Consider the following 17,523-nt stretch of genomic DNA (forward strand, 5'->3'; position numbering starts at 1 on the left):
ACTAATAGAGACATTTGTGATGCTACAGTAAAGTGAATCGATACAAATAATAAGAAACTGACTGGATTCCTCTGCACGAGCTCCTGGTTGTTGGCCACTGCACTCAGCAAGATGATGGTGATCACAGAGTTCAGAACAAAAGAGAAGAAGAGGTTCTTATGAAGGGTGATCCTTTGACAGCTCAAACTCCTGGAAAAACAGAAAACGGTAGTTATGCCACAATGCTTTTATGTTATGGACAGACTGAGAAGCATCTGTCGCTGGAAGTCGCTCATATAACAGAGTTGACTCACTTGAAATGGAAAAAAATTGCTAGGGAGATGAGGAGGGAAGTCAGAGACAGCCCATGTCCTATGAGGGCAAGGTAGAAAAGGTTCATTGCAGTCTGAAAAGAAACAACAAATGGAAATTAGGTTATCTGGCTGTTATCTGATTATCTTTCTCCAAATGACTACTTGACTAAGCATCAACATACATCTCAGCATTTGCACTGAAAGGCTCTTGAAAATGTTCCATTTGTCTTTTAATATTTATAATTTCAAGCTGATTGGTTTTTTTATGAACCAGTTACAGGAAATTATAGTACAGTACAATTATAGTATAGTTTCTCCTTGTGTCCAATGAGAAAAACACAATATTGATGTAGTTTTTTAAAGGCTTTGAGAAATACTTCTGAAGGCTTTCATGAAGGAGTTTTAGAGTTTTTCTTTGGACAGTGGTTGTTTTTTTTTTAACAATTTTTTTTTCCAGTCAGTTTTCAGTCCTTATACCTGACCACTTTTAGACAAATGGTATTATTATTATTTATTTTTTTTAGCAAAGAAATTAAATTTTATCTTTAGTTTCTTTGTTACTAACAGCATGTTGGCAAAAAAACCCCATAAATTATTCCCATCTCTTTAGCTTGGATTTACTCAAGATTTATTTTGAACCTTTACGTTGGCTGTCAAACACAGTTTGATATATTTTAGAAAGCATCAGACTGATTTCACACAACAGGTATAAAAACACACAATGGAGCACTATCAGAACCTAGACCTCAACATTAACGAACCAATGTGGGATCGTCTCAACGATGAAATGAACAAAAGGCAGCCAACGTCCAAAAAAGAGCTTTGAATGCCCTTCAAGATGCCAGGAGAACTATTCCTAAAGACTACTTAAAGAAATTCAAGATGCCTTAGAGAGTTCAGGCTATGTTTAAAGAATAAAAGTGGTCATACCAAATGTTGACTTTCAAGCTCATTAGAACTGTACAGACTCTGTTTTTGTTTGGTATGCTGTATTTCGATATATGTTTCCATACGTTTCAATACATTTTTGCATCGATTTTTCATTTTCCTAGCAAAATATAAAGAAATGAGAGGTGGTTCAAGACTTTTGCACAGTACTGTAGATATTTGCAACTGGGAGCAACAATGCACACCAAGCAAAGGGACAAGACTCATTAAGGGAACTTTTAAATAAAGAAGAAACCACATTTATGTAACTGGAAGGTAGAACCAGACGCTGGAATTTTTACAAATAGAAAGTTTTATAATTCAGATAAGCAGGTGGGGTCCCTGTGGCGTGGGTGTGGTCTCTGGACGGCTGCAGAGGAGGGGTGACGCAGTGAGCTCCCGGGGCGGCGCAGGGGCGGGGTGAACAGGTGTGCTGGGATGTGAGTGTGATTATGTCTCTTTATATGTTCACAGTGACAGTCGGAGGGGCACAGAGCGGATGTGAGTGTCTGTGTCCCAGTGAAAACAAAAACCACAGTGTAATCACATTCGAAAATAAAGTAGTGCTGTCATTACGTCCGTGTCCTGTCTATGCTTAACGGGTCCAACGTTACAGTCCCATATGATGTGTTCCCAGACTGGGATTCAATTTTAAACCTTGAGACCACAGCCTTAACCGTGGAGATGCTGTTAAAGCAATGACTGAACTAACTTCTTCAAGTAAAAAGGTAAAAAACCAAAAAAAAAATTATTTTAATAACAACCTTATTTTTGTTCACTTACTTTCCAGTAATTCTAGCGGTATAGAAAATGAAAGATAATGAAATATTTTACAACGAGTGGATCTAAATAGGTGAGAGAGTGAAGAGAAAATGAGAAAGTCTAAAGAACGTGTAGGTGTTAATTAATAATTTCTTTGCATTTACTGGCTGGAGATGTGCCACTGACTCATTAAGGTGCATGATTGTGTGAACATCTATGTTCAGCGTAGATGTGTGTGTGCGGAATGTGAAAGGAGAAAGAAAGAGTCTGTAAGTCTAAATGTAACAGAAAAAGAGAAATCTAAATACAAATGAGTTATTAAGCCGGTTATAATGACTACATTTACAGAAATAATTAAAAAAATATACACAAAGGTTTTTTAAAAAAAAGGGGTAAAATTGGGCCGAAGCAGAACAAATTCCAGCCTGTATTGTATTTGGTTACTTAAGCAGAGATGCTGTGGTGTTCAGGGCGTGCAGAGCCCCTCACAACCACATCACATGGCCATCAAAGCCATACTTTTCCTATTGTTGATTATCTAACATATAAACTCAGTCCTACCTACTGCCATTTTCAACCTACCATTCTGCCTTCTACAGTGTGCTCATTGCAGCGGGTGTAGTTGGTCCATGTCCTGTTGCTCTCCGGATGCAGAAACCATTGACCACTGTCAGTGCAAATCTTTGTGACCATCTCTGCAGAAACAAAAGTGGAAAATAATTTAATTTTATTATTCTGATTTTTCCAGTAGAAGGTAGAGGCAGATGAAAAACAAACACATCAATATGGATGGAGCTAATGAAAACATCAATTAGAAGAATGAAATCTAATTATAAACCTGCACATCCTGTTGACGGTTGCGGTTGACTGAATGTGGTTAAGAAGTCCCCAGAAACTTAAATCAAATTTACTGTAATAAAATGAGTGATATTTACACCACTCCATACACGCATAAGTTAATAATCACACACACAAAAAATCCTGCCTCATTAACAGAAGGAGCTGAAGTCAATAATTTAATACACATTTAATACACTAAACATTACAAATGCTGTTTCCTGTGTTAATAGTGAGAACAGAGCCTTTACGCTTCATGGCCATTTGCTGCAATTGGTATTTACATTCAGTGTGTGAGCAGAGTGTGAGCTATAGTCATCGCTTTTTTCACTTCAAGCTAGGATTCAAGCTAAAAGGTGAAGCAAATTTATACATGAAGAACAGTTAATTAGTCATGAAGAGCTCCCCTCAGCCTGCGAAATCTGTTACATAATACGTTTTGTGGTTCTGGAGAGCTTTAACCTTGGTTATGTAATAAGTGTTATCTTGGTTTGGGCTTTTAACTAAAGGCCTTCAAAGTTATGAATGAGGACCTGAAAGCCACAACAAGGAATAGTCATCAGAGTAACTTGTCATCTGTAAATCAACAGCTGGATGAAAAAAATTGGCTGCTAGAAGCTGCAGATCTCACCTGATGGATCAAAATCCTGGAAGTAGTCCGGGCAGTGCTGCTCGGATGTAACTCCTGCTTTGGTGTCATCCCAGCAAAGCCAGCCGTCCCACGTGCGATTGCACACAGGTTCTAAAAACCCAGACATCATTTTAAGAGCTTTTTTGCTCTTCACAGTTGGAACATTGCAAACAAACAATGAAAGAATATATTTATAGAATTTTTAAAGTAGGGTTCTCTTAACCAATTTCAATCAAGACAGCTTTACCTTGTCTGCTGTGGGTATTTTCTTTCATTAACTTTTGATAGCACTCAAACTGGGCTGTGACTATCTTGTTCCTGGTGACCGTAATGTCATTGTAGACACTGGTTGAAGACTGCTGCTGGGTTTCATTGATCGCCAGGCTTGCCTTCACCATAAACTACAAGAGAGGTGAGAAAAAGTAGAAATCCACTCATTTTTTAAGCTTTACAAAGTAGAATGAGAGATATGTTATGGTACAGCGCAACAGAAACCTAGTAAAAGAAACGAGTGTATAAATTCTCGCTCAGTGAGAGGGTACAAAAAGTACTGTTGGTTATGTTTAAAATGAGTAAAGATGTGTCCGAGCCATTTTTGGTTATGTACTTGCGAACCCTCTGGTGATGCATTAGTCTAAAACAGTCAACACATACTACCAAATGCAAGAAAAGGGAGTCATACTTAGTGATTCATTAAAGTCAGTTGCGCTGCACGGAAACTATGACATCTATGCCGAAGTATTGGTGCACAGATGTGTCCAAACACCAACCTGAAGCTGCATTTTTTGTCCTTTAAAGGATTTCAAACATAAGCGGCCTGGCGGTACATAACTCTCTGAGGTAGAATTAAAGGTGGTTGCTGTATTAATGAAATTTAGATCAGTAAGAACTAACTTGTGTGCATTTTGGCTGACCTACCGTTGCTGGATTACACAGCAGTATGAGCGCTACCATCCAAATCTGTCCAAAGCCATCCAGCTTCCTGTCAGCCATTTCAGAGCTGGACGATGATTTACAAACTGCAAACCTGCAATGGAAAGCCAATAATTAAACATTAACATTCAATAATCATTAAAATGTAATAAGATGTCCTCATAAAAAAGGTCCTTCTTATATGTAAGATGACACTGGAATGACTCTGAATAATCTAAGTGGATAAGAGTGAGTTGACCTTCATTAAATGTAAGTTTCTGTTTTTCCAGTTCGGCACATCAGCTGAGTTCGAAAATTTACTGAATCATTAAATACAACAAATTTATTCTGTGACCAAAAGAAACTTTGTAACAAGAACTTGGTCGAATCTGTTTTAATACCGAAGATTAACTACAGCAAAGCACTGTACAGTATGTTCTCCCAATAAACGGCAATATAACATGCCCTCGCTCTCCATGTTAGGTCAGCTTGGAATTACAGGCTCCTGTGATGTAGCTTTTTGGCATAGTATTCAAAGGAAAGCACAGCTGAAAAAATAAGCAGCTGGAATCAACCCAAGAAAGCCGTATCAATCAAAGGAAGTTCCACTTCCCTGGTAAAAGTCATGTAAGCACAGTACAGGCTTAAAATCTCCTGTTCCTACTGCCGCGTATGTTTTGTAAGCCAAACCTCTTTTGCTTTGCAGTCCATCATAAATTCTGACAGCACTTATAAATCAGTTAGTGGGTGCAATGTTGCACCTCATCAAAGCAGAATCCCATAAGGTTGTTTGCAGCAAAGCTGCAGGCCACTGGGATTTCATGTCAAGGCTGTGGAATAGCAGATGAGAGAAAATTCAAATAGAAGCATATCCCTCAGGTTCTACGGATTTGCTTTGCAAAACAGTGGGTTTACTAATGCTCGGGTAGCTTTAGATAGTTTAAGCGGCTTATGTTTGACTTGGAGTTACACGTCTAAAACCTGTGATGCGAATGTACAAATATATCACAGCGTGAGGAAGAAATGCCGTACTGGCACCAAGATAACCTAAGATAAGTTGTTACCATTGCTAACAATTCAAATCAATAGAGTAGGTTCTTGTGGCAGCGAGGCTTTCGGTAGGTAACAAGCTTGAGAATGGGAGACAGAGAGAGAACCTGATCCCCAGGATAATGATATGGCATGCAGGAATGGGTTAGTGAAATTTAATAACATCCTTCATACCCTAAAGGAACTAGGTCACCTGTAGGTCATTTTTATTTGCAACATCTGAAGTCTGATTAAGTTTGCTGAAATGGAATGAAAAGGCTAAACCAACACTAGAGCGGGGATATAGGGAAAACCAAGTTGTGTGTGTTTTAGGGTTTTTTTTAATACAAAAGTACATAATTAGAACATGAAACTGATGTAAAGCTTACTAGCCGAATGAGAATCAAGCTGCTTAAGAAGCTGCAGACCAACTGGTGCTTTTCTCTTTAACCAGCAAAGAAATCCCAAGCAGAAAACCTCAGCTACAGATAACTGGGACGATGTCGCTATTTGCATCTAGTGATGTAGTTAGAAGACTACCTCAACCATCACTGCATATATTACAGATTAATGTTTTTATCTTTCTGTGATCAATCGCATGAGTCAGGTCTATGTTTAAACTTTTATTGTAGCACATGACATAAGCATACCCCGCCTCCCCCATTCTCCCTCCAAAGCTGCTTGTCTGCACTTTACATTCTCAAAAGTATCAGAAACAGGTGTGCAGGGTGGCTTTATGTGAACCAGAGCAGTGTTTCCCACAGACTCGCATTCTGTTTGTGGGACACACCTATAATGAGTTGTAGACTAATTCCATTTATAACTTTCTCTTTTGGAAACATTTTAATTACCAATTATACACTCAGCAATATAATCAGCTGTCTCTCCTACGAGCATCGCATCTGGATGAAGAGCTGAAATATTCACTGCTTAGTAACTTAAACCTTATAGTTACAGAACAGACTAAAGAAAAGTGGGGGACCAGCACAGACATCAGTCAGTACATTAGAGAGACTTGACCCATTTCATTCTCACAGCTCTATCTGCAGCTCAGTCACAGAAGATGCTGATGCAGCGTCTCCTCAAGTCTGCTCACAGTTAAAAGGAGGCAGAAGAGGGGTTTACTGAAAGTGTATAACTCTTTGCAACCAATTTCTCTAGTGACAGTCCAACCTCCAGCAACCTCTCACCAACCAGTTGTGGAATAGTCACTAGTAGGGCTGCACGATTAATCATTAGAAAATCGCGATCTTGATTCATACTTATGTGCGATCTCATTTCCAAATGACAACGATTTAAAAAAAACAAACAAAAAAACCAAAGCCGACAGCGATTGTACCGCATTTTGATCCGGGACGTAATCTGCATGAAAACAAGCGCTCCCTCTTCCTGCTCAACAAATGACAAGCCAAACATCAATAACGGGAACCTTATACAGCGCTTCCCTATACACGTCGAACTCCCGCAGGCACAAAGAAATTACGGAGGCTATCACTTATCACCTGGCTAAAGAAAAGGCCCCCCATCAACACTGTGCAAAACGAGGGATTTTGGAAAATGATCAACACCCTAGATAAACACTACACAGTGCCGTCCCGCAACTATTTTTCTATTGTTGCACTACCTGCTCTATACACGCAGTGTCGAGCAACAGTGGAGACGAAATTTCAAGCAGTACAACATTTTGCGGAAACCACAAAATGTGAGGCATTTATTGTTTTTATGTTCAGTTTCAACTGTTACGAAGTTGATGTGCAGTTAATAAGTGCAATAAATATTTATATTGGAAAAGAAAATCGTGAGAGAATCGTGATCTCAATTCTAAGCAAAAAAATCGTGATTCTCATTTTATGCAAAATCGTGCAGCCCTAGTCACTAGTGGGCAGCAGTTTTCAGGGTCTTTGACTGGTCTTTAGACCTTTGTGAATAAGGCTTTAGCAATTGATTTCACGGTAAACTGCCAGCAACAACTTGCCATTTGGTTAAGTAATATTTATTTTTCTCTTGTAACTGTTAATTATGGTACCAGGTGGTTGCTTATCAGTCGCTGGGCATGTGTTACTGAGTCTTTCGATGAATGCCAAACTAGTTTCAATTCAATTCAGTTTTATTTACATAGCATTAAATCACAACAACAGTGGCTTCAAGGCACTTTGTATTGTAAGGTAAAAACCCTACAATAATACAGAGAAAACCCCAACAATCATACAACTCCATATGAGCAAGTGCTTTGGCGACAGTGGGAAGGAAAAACTCCCTTTTAACAGCAGGAAACCTCTAGCAGAACCAGGCTCAGGGAGGTGACTGAAGAAGAAATACTGAATGCATCATGGGAATTCCCCAGCAGCGTAACTAAGAGAGGACTCATGGTCACCTCATCCAACCTTAACCCTATGCTTTATCAAAAGGCAAGTTCTAAGCCTAATCTTAAAAGTAGAGATAGTGTCTGTCTCCTGAATCCAAACTGGAAGCTGGTTCCATAGAAGAGGGGCCTGGAAGCTGAAGGCTCTGCCTCCCATTCTACTTTTAAATATTCTAGGAACAACAAGTAAGCCTGCAGTCTGAGAACAAAGAACTCTAATGGGGTGATATAGTACTAGAAGGTCATTAAGATCCGTACGATACAATGGCTTATCAATACAATAAAAAAGATAAAACATTTTCTGCTGTGATGATGTGTGAATAGAATAATCCCCCTGGGATCCCCCTGCTTTCATATTGATATTTCACTGGCCAGTACACGCCACCCATCAATCAGTATTCCAGAGAGAAAACTGACCCTGTTTATTCTCATAGTGGTTTTCACATTTGCCTAACAAGCAAAAGAGCCTTACTTCAATGCTGGAGGTAGACACAAATCCCTTTGGGGTTGGGTCAGAAAGGGCATCCAGCACAAAAACACTGCCAAATCAAAGATGCAGAGCAGCCCGCAGTGGCGATACCCTTGTGAATAAGGAGCAGGTCAAAGTAGCTTTTATTCCCACACAGGTCCCCACGCTGCTCGGTCACCAAAGGGACTGGCTGGCTCAGTGCTCCTCAAGTCTGCTCAGAGTTAAAACAGCATTAAGCTGAGACAGAGGAGGGACTTACTGAAAGTGGGATTGTAAAACATTATGGTGATGTGCAAATTAGAAACAGCAAGGAAAAGATCAGCTGCTCTGTCACACACGCACATAGTCAAACACACAAAAATGCACAAACACACAGCTCTACTCTGTCAAGAACCCCAGCTGTTTCTTGGCAAGTTTTTTTTTTTAATAAATACATAAGCAGTGATACAGAGGATGCATCATTTCAGACAACACAGAATAGACGTCAGACTGTGCGTGTGCACACGTGCATGTGTGTGTGTGTGTGTTAGTGTGTGAGCGTGCATTTTATTGACTTTAACTGATAATACTGTACCATTTAACTAACAGTACATGTGGTGACTTTCCTGCATGTCATGGTGGAAATTTCACATTTAATATTCACTCTCAATCTATAACACATCACAAATACCTTTTTATTGAAAGTAGTCTTAAACAGCGAACCATAAATTCTAAACATTTTTTAAATAATTGGTCATCCCAAGCTATGACAAGACTTCATAGAAATTTCAGTGATGTCAGAAACTATGCTTTAAATAGACATTCGCTGTTGAAATGATTCTGAGAGAGAAAATGTTAATTATGTGTGCTCCAACACAACTAATTAATAAGCAATTGTGAGAAAAATGCAACACTGCTACTGAACTTCTGCAGTAAACAGAAAGCAGAGCATGATCCACCAGCAGTGCCACATACTGTGTGATCAGAACAGCTGTTCTGTGTAGGCCTACGTGCAGCTCTCACTATGCTCCCATCACAGCCTGCTTCGTGGACATTATTTCACATTCAGCTGGTTCAATCCTGTGTGGGGGTTTCTGGAACAACTTTGGACAGCGGAAAATGTTTTATTGCATTTCCAAATAAAATTAATAAATTCATGACTAGGACAAAAACAACTGCTTTATGCTGCTGACACAACTTTGTGTGTGTTGCACAGTGTTCTATGTAACATATGTAATACATTATGCACACAGCATGCAATTAATTAGAGTGAATATGATGTCTTTGATATGCTGTTTAGCAATGGTGGTGATTCTTAAAGCAGAGCCAAAATATATATTTTGGAACCCAATGAGAATTCATATGGAATTGAATTGAATCCATGAAGTGATATTGATAATGGAATTGGAACCACTATTTTCTTATTAATTCCCATCCCTAATTCTGTGCTTATACACACACAGTTTTACAGAGACACAAAATGAGCTCTTGGTTAATTAAACAACCCAGTCCATTTAACTGTGTACTTAACTACAGAGTCTTGCAGCCAAAACTGTTATTATACTACTAGTATAATAATACCAGTAGTGTCCCTGCTGTTAGCTACAGAGAAAAAAAGGATCCCTCTGATTATCTGCCACGTCTGTCACATAATCCCCTTGATGACTCTCTGTTACATAATCCTTGTGGTTTGTCTGTGTTTACATTCATGCACTTAACTTTTACTATGTCTCTATGTCCTATTAATGCTGCTATTATGAAGGTAATGAGAGCTCAACAGCTGTAACAGCGGGCTGGTGTTATCGTGGCACAGTCCAGGACAGCACCCAGACTTCCCACAAGTCTTTTTAAAGAAAAAATAGGTTTTAGAGTTCTTAAGAAAATGAAAACTTCTCTCTTTTACTTAATTCTAAGGCTGAATACTTTTTTGTTTTCCATATTCGTGTAGACAGAGACAAAATTGAACATTTTGGACAATCAATTTGGGACTATTTCGCAAACTTCAAAAACATGTTTCTGCTAATTGCAGCTCAAAACCATGAGAGCAGCCTCCACAGAGGCACAGCACTTGATTATTGATCTGTTTGGGTCAACTTTATCCAACAACAGACCAGTGCAAACTGTAGGTGGTCCACTATTATCTGTAGTACCTCAGAGTGTTTCACTGAAGTGGTTAGTCATGTACACTTTACACAAGAGATGACATCACCTACTACATCTGCGAGCATACAGAAAGTTACCCAGAAAAAACAGCCTATGTATAACATCTGCTGTCTTCTCACCCAGTGCCAGAGCCCAGCCTGCACTTATCAACTCCCACTGTTCCTGCAGAGATGTTATGCTGCACTGTAAACATCCTTTTGTACTCACAGGATGTTTGGCGCCCTGCACACCAAGTTCCATCAAGTTCCGCTCAGTGGCATTAGGAGATCCTTTAGGCTGGTAAAGGCCAGTAACTGCATTACTGTCTCGATCTACAGCATGGATATGGGATTAAACGGAGCGGGAAGCAGGTACTGGGAGCCGATTAAACCTCTGCTTTCAGAAGATTCCGCCAAGACTTATTCCTGTTCTGTCTACGGCAAATTTGATTAATAAAGACGCAATTATGAAGCAATTCTTCTTCAAACAATATTTGCAATAGTAACTGACCAGATTTTCAACAATAGTAAGTGCACCAGAGAAAAGAATCATCCATCACAAAAATATTATGTAAAGTGATCAGTTTTACTCTCTGCTGAAAGATAAGCAAAGGAGTGCAAAATGAAAAGACAAATGATGATAATGATAATAATAATGATGCTGTGCTGTTACACTGCAATGTTTGCAAAACACTGTTATCGGCCTTTGAGAGCTACGCACAAATCTGGTCACTGGGGTATAGTGGTCTTGAGTGTCCCATGCTTGCTCTGTAAACAAGTGATGAGACAAGATAAACAGCACAGTTGTGCCTTCTGGAACTAATTTCATATCAGTCTTTGCCATCATTTACCATGTCAGTACACACTGAGAGTCAGGGAAGATTTGGTGTATGGACACAGGTTTCAAGCATAGATTCATATAAGTATGGAAAAAGATACGGTATAAAGATATATTATTTAAAAAAAGGCTTTATTCGGCTTGTGCCAAAAGACATCATAACTAAGCAAAAGATTTCTAAAGAATCAGGTGAAAATAAATTAGGACAAATAAGCATAACCTGCTCTCACTAACTCCACACGACAATGTCAAATTTATATTGTTCTGTTTAAAGCTTGTTTACTGGATGTCCAGAACTGGGATCATAAATCTGTCTTTATTCTTTTTATCAACACTGATACACATTTCTGACAGCCATACTGATTATTTATGTTCAAAGTGATTAAGAAAAATCAATTGAACTATCATCTGGATCAATCCAGTATCAATAGCCTATAGAAACATATTGCTAATTGTAGGACTAGATCATTAGGTCCAGGTAAACTGTCCAGTAGATCAGTGGTCCCCAACCCCCCGGGTTTGGTACCAGGCCGCGAGAGTTGAAGCTCGGGTGTGAAATGTATGGTTTTCATGGTTTTTATCATTATTTTTTTATCGTTTTTATCGTTAACTCTGTTTCCCTGGGTGTTTTCCCATGTGTTATGAAGAAATCTTCTTTTTTTTGGTACCGGTACTGGTTTTATTTTGTTGTATTTATCCGCGACACCTTAAAGGCCGGTCCGTGAAAATATTGTCGGACATAAACCGGTCCATGGCGCAAAAAAGGTCGGGGACCGCTGCAGTAGATGATGTCTGCATGAGGGGCTTGAATGCTTGGGTTGAAGATGAAGGTGACTTTCAGAGGATGCTCAAGCCTGACCACAAATCTTTAAAACATGGACCTACAGCGTATATAAATGGCATCGTGAACTGAAAAGAAACATTTCATAAAATGTATAAAATCCATAAAATGGATAAAATGTGCCTATATACAGACCACGTTTAGTCTCGCCATGTGCTCCCACTGTGATGTTCAGTACAATATGTGTTTTTTAGCTGTTAGATTTGAAATTCAGTATATGGCTTTTGTTTAAAAACATAAAGGACTATCTTTTTATGACCCGAAAACAGGTTGTAGCAAGTACAGAAATAAAAATGATTCTTTTGGTGAGAGCAATCCACTCTTTCTCTCTAGACACTCATTATCATAGTCTGTATTAGGGCTGTTCGATATAACGATATATATCGGATGACGATAGAAAAACGTCTATCGTTTCATTTTACGCTATCGTTTGTTTCGTGGTGTCGCAAAATAAACTGTTTACGGCAATATTTTTTCATTATTTTGATGGTCACTGTAGTGGCTATATTAATTTCCTAAAGTTCTCTCTTTCTCTTATATTTAATATAACCACACTACAGACGGACAAGCGCTTGTTTTTATGCGTTGTCGTTAGCAACAACGACGGTAAAACCACCTCGTGTCCGCTTGTTTATTTTCCACATAAACCTTTCACAATAAAGCTCAAGATCCTGTTGAGACTTTTCAAAATAAACTGAATCACGTGAAAGATGCAGAGTATTTACGGATGAGAAGCAAAAAAGAGCCGTCAGGTGCTAAAAAATAAACCTCAGACTCAAACGTTAGAACAGGCTTTTCCCCGCAGCACGCCGTGTAATAAATACTCACAAAGAAAACGGCGGCAACTTATGTCTAAAAATGTATCGTTTCATGCATCAGTTAAAACACTCGACTCCAGGTACGCGACGCCCAGCTGGAAACACTTCACGCAAGTCGAGCTGCCCGACATTCACAGAATTTACAGAAAATGTTACATTTTTGTGATTTATATCGTTATCGGACGATAGATGTCTTAATATCGGGATATGAGATTTTGGTCATATCGCACAGCCCTAGTCTGTATTACAGCAGCACATGTCCTTGGTCTGTGCCTTCATAAGCCAGCGTACACATTTGTTGAGAAAATGAGTAGTTCAAGGGCAGGAAATCACTCCAAATGAACAACTAGCATACAATTACATACAATAAGAATTACTCATTATGACTGACAATTACTTATAACCCCTCTTTTATTATGTTTGTCGCTGCAAAGTGTACACAATCTTCATTTCCTCTGACACAAAATGGATTATTTAAACAGAGCCGTTCTGACAAGGAAGACTTAATGTGTTCAAGGAGTAAAGGAAGCGTTCCTACCTGCTTGGTTTCACACCGTTTTACTGCATTATCGCAAACTGATAATTATTTTAGAGGGCAGAGGAGGGTCTTTGAAAGAGAAAAAAGCAAGAAAAAAAATTCTGCATGCCTTTAAATGATGCTGACCACGCATATACGGGAAACAAGAGTGACAAACTCAAAAACCACGAGGATGTGAGAACACGGTTCCTCTGAGAGCTTCCCTTCTGATCAACAGGGACAAATTTAGCTATTGGATGTTTTCCACAGGATCAGCTGTACATGTAGCTTTTATTCATGGGAGTGAAAATGCCTGAATAGGAGTTTAACCTCATAGCAACTGATCTTAACAAGCCTGGGACATGAGAGCAGACTTCCCAGTTGCCAGGGGCATCACCAGATGTCTGAAAAACAACAGCATTCCCACACTAATGTGAAGGAGTCGTCCTCTTTGTTGCATGAAAAGACTGCTGCAAATCTCCTTCCACCCACCCAGACTAAAGCAATGCAATATTCTTTGCATTAACAGGGCAGGAGGGAGGCTGTGTTCTTGTGGTTTTGAAATAGACAGCAAGTCAGATACCAAAACATTCATGTCATTTCATTCACACCCTCACAAGCATGCCAGTGTCCTTAAGGCAAGCACGTGGATCTATTTATGACGGCGGTGCTGAAAAGAGTGGATTCTAAAACTCATCTCCACAACTAAGAAAGGAGAGGCTTATGGTGGTAAATACGGTTGGACGATGCCAGATGTTATACAGCAAGTTAGGGAAGCGTGAAGACTCTGAGCCTGCATAGGGAAATGCATGTGCAGCTAAACATCTTAGGGAATTATGACTGTTCAAGGAATTTGAAAGTATGTGTCCTTCTGTTATACCACTATCACTTTGGGGGAGATTGTGGCATTGTTATGCTTTTGACAGCAACAGCTGAGCCAGGAAATGTAGGGAAACGTTTATGGGAATGTCATACAACAAATGGTCCGAGGTCAGGGATTAAACCGTGGACTTGCTGCTCAGTGCATCTGGGCCCATGTGTTATGCATCCCAACAATTTTGTTATTGCTACATATAGATACACCCAGTACTTCTGCAGTTTTGCAGAGCAATAGGGATGCCCTTGGCAAAGTTCAGAGGATTACAGAATTTTTCGGTCAGACTTGGATGTTTGCAGTTTGTCAGTGTACGTGACCACATTTGTATGAGCATAGGTGAATCATTACGAAGTATTGTTTAGTGTTGGAGTTTCTTTGTCTGTTAGGGGATGTGAAACAAGTTGAAAATACATTGTTGGCATGTGACAACATTTAGACAGAGCAGCCATACTCTGTAGTACTTTCACACAGTAGCCTTTGAACCCTTTAAAAATACAGCTGAGTACTGTACTACAACTACTACTTAGAACTATTAAATGTTTTCTGTGTGGACAACGTAAAATACTAGATTCTTTTTTTTTTTTAAACACAGATGAGACATGGCATAACCTGCTAGTGATCTTTAGAGTTACGCTCTAGGGAGATTACTGATAGGTGATGAAAGAAAAGGAAAAAAAAAAAAATGGTGACCGTCTTGCTCTGGAGGACCTTTTGCTGGTGTGGTTTGGATCTGCTTGTCCTTTTGAAGGGAGCATCACTGTGAATCATCTTTAGATGACATATGTGGTCTCATTGAGGATGACGTTTGCCCCATCCATAGAATCAGGAGTATTAATACATCAAATGAAATGTTTCTTTCTGAAAACAATGATGTCCCATCACTTCAGCAGAGTTCCAGAAACCTAAAGACTCAAATCCAAGGAGTGCCCAATCTATTCTGGCTACACAGTTTTCTTTACTTGCTCAAATAGCAGTATCTTTTAGCCATATTACATCGTAGCGGTTTTAACCTGTCCCCTGTCTTCACTAAGCTAATCTAACCATCTACATATATTTCTTACAGTTCTACTGATCCTTCTAATCAAGTTCTGCCTACAAAAACAATCACATTTCTTTCCAAAACTCTGAGATTAAAAAAAAAAAGATGAACACGATGCAGCATGCCAACAGACAAGCGTTGAATTGCTGAAGAGATAATACTGGATTTTACTCAGAATGTGAAAGTGAATTCGTTTCATTAGCGTTTCCTCATTAATCTTGACAACAACAAAAAATAACAAACACCAAGGCTGTCTTCAGTTACCTTTGCATACTAAAGGTCTTAGCATAGGAAAAGGATCCTGTTGCAGAGGCCACTGGTCTGCGCAAAGGAAAAAATAGTACAAATACCTAGATAAAAATACTCTGGTTAAAAATACACCAGGCTCCGTCTTGCACTGCATCCATATAGCTGCTCTTGCGGTGGCGATGTAAATGTTTTGAAGTAGCTATACAACCACATGGATAACCTCCTGAGCATGCCCAGTGTGTAACCTGGTGCATACAGCACAGGCTGGTGGGAACGTGTGGTTAATTTCACCCGTTCTTTCCACTGCATAGAGCCACATTTTTACAGGTCACTCGACTTTCTTTGTAAAGTGCTTTAAATGCACTGACAGCTTGACAGATTTATACAATAGCTTAAGCTTCCTCAGCAGAATTGTTCCCCCGTTTCTGGGTGACATTTCTGCATCCTAACAAGCTGCTGCTTTTCACCAAATTTATTTCCATGACTGTCTGTTGTGGGGATTCTTGGTCATTAAAATGGCAGCCAGCGGAGGATTTTCCGGCCAAACACTGCCTTTAAGCTTTAAATCAGTGTTTACATGTTCTCCCAGTTTCTTTATTTCTTTTTTTTTCAGGATAGATAAATGGTTCTTCATTTCTGTGGATTTTATCAATGAAGCCTCCACTCACTTATTGGCTGTTTTTCTTTGTGCTGTTGAAATATTATAAACCCAGAAAAATGTCCTTTGGGATCTCTCTCCAAGTGAGTCAAGCACCATTCATTAATCCCCCCTGTGTTCGATTTCATTACATACATCCAACCATTTCCAAAGCTTCATATCTTATTCTCCATTAAGAAAATGAATTCTTGAATTCCAGAGGTAGCAAATAACACTCCACACAGACACACACACACACACACACACACACACATACACACATACACACACACACACGCACACACACACACTGAATGCAGAAAAGCAGTAAGGTTGTTCTGTGATGCATTATTTAATCTCTGGCTGAAAACCTCTTTTAGCATTTAACAACAGTCAACAGTGAGCACAGGCTGCTCAGGGACCTGTATGAGTGGTTCCCTGTGGGTAGTGCCACGACAAAAATAACACTGGAGCTCAAAATTAACAGCCCGAAGGAAGCCAAGGAATATCCTCTGTATGCTTGCTGTGGGCCCTAGACTTGACCTCTGAAAGTGCTATTCACGTCACTACTAAGCGGTTCAAGTTTCTCCGTGTGCCTTGGGTTTGTGTAACAAAAACATTTTAACAGCTTAGCCCACACATGAGAGCTTCAATAAATATATTTGTTTTTGTGGAGAATATATGAATCTGTTGAAAGTCATCACTAATGCTCTTTTACAATTAGTTTTACATGACATTGTCCCTTATTGCTGTCACAAATGGTAGTTATTTTAAATGTATAACGGACTGCTTGTTTTATCAGTAAAAGAGCTTTTAGCTGTAAAAAGATTGAGAAAATTAAGTGTTAATTGGAGAAAATAAGACAAACTTTTCAAACCACAGATAATGAAAAAGTAAAAGAATTATTGCATGCTACAAGAGGTTGAAGGCAGACAGTGTTTGTTTGGTAAGGCTGAGGAGTAACTAGCATGCAGACCTCCCCAGTAGATGTCTGCTTAGTCACTAGAGAGGTCAGCAAGATAAGGATCCAGAGCAAGACAAGATCCTGTCTGTAAGCTGGACAGTAAAGCAGCATTAGCAGGAAATCTAGTGCATTAATACGGTCTGTGGCTCTGTCTGGCTTCAACACTACGCAGAGCATCAGTCTCATGCATGTCTGATGGTTACATGGATACTGTGTCACTAGTAGTATTGGGTGTAACTTTTTACAAAGTAAAATGTTAGAGTACTCAGATTACCTTTTTGTTCTATTGTTAATGACAAAAAATACAGTTAAAATGTTACAGCACTTCCTTTCATTGCCACAAAAAAGAAAGCTCAGACACATTTGCAATATTTGGGGCAGTTTTATGGTTGTCAGTGCAC

The 17,523-nt window shown here is 39.2% G+C and overlaps 1 protein-coding gene across 4 annotated transcripts in view; it reads right to left on the minus strand.

Moving 5' to 3' along the window:
- Positions 1–17,523, minus strand: part of calcrla (calcitonin receptor-like a) — a 32,562-nt gene that overhangs the window by 10,848 nt on the left and 4,191 nt on the right. For 3 of the 4 annotated variants that reach the window (XM_031757361.2, XM_039599750.1, XM_031757358.2), the window contains exons 2-7: positions 4,369–4,477; positions 3,698–3,851; positions 3,451–3,561; positions 2,565–2,677; positions 294–385; positions 63–189 (exon numbers count right to left, since the gene is read on the minus strand). In XM_031757361.2, the coding sequence (XP_031613221.1) occupies positions 63–189; positions 294–385; positions 2,565–2,677; positions 3,451–3,561; positions 3,698–3,851; positions 4,369–4,443 (672 nt within the window). In that variant the 5' untranslated portion in view covers positions 4,444–4,477. Of the gene's footprint in view, positions 1–62; positions 190–293; positions 386–2,564; positions 2,678–3,450; positions 3,562–3,697; positions 3,852–4,368; positions 4,478–8,225; positions 9,714–17,523 lie in introns of those variants that run through there. The other variant, XM_039599751.1, reaches the window with a different exon arrangement.

The sequence above is a fragment of the Oreochromis aureus genome, linkage group 16, assembly GCF_013358895.1.
Source record: "Oreochromis aureus strain Israel breed Guangdong linkage group 16, ZZ_aureus, whole genome shotgun sequence".
Lineage (NCBI taxonomy): Eukaryota > Metazoa > Chordata > Actinopteri > Cichliformes > Cichlidae > Oreochromis > Oreochromis aureus.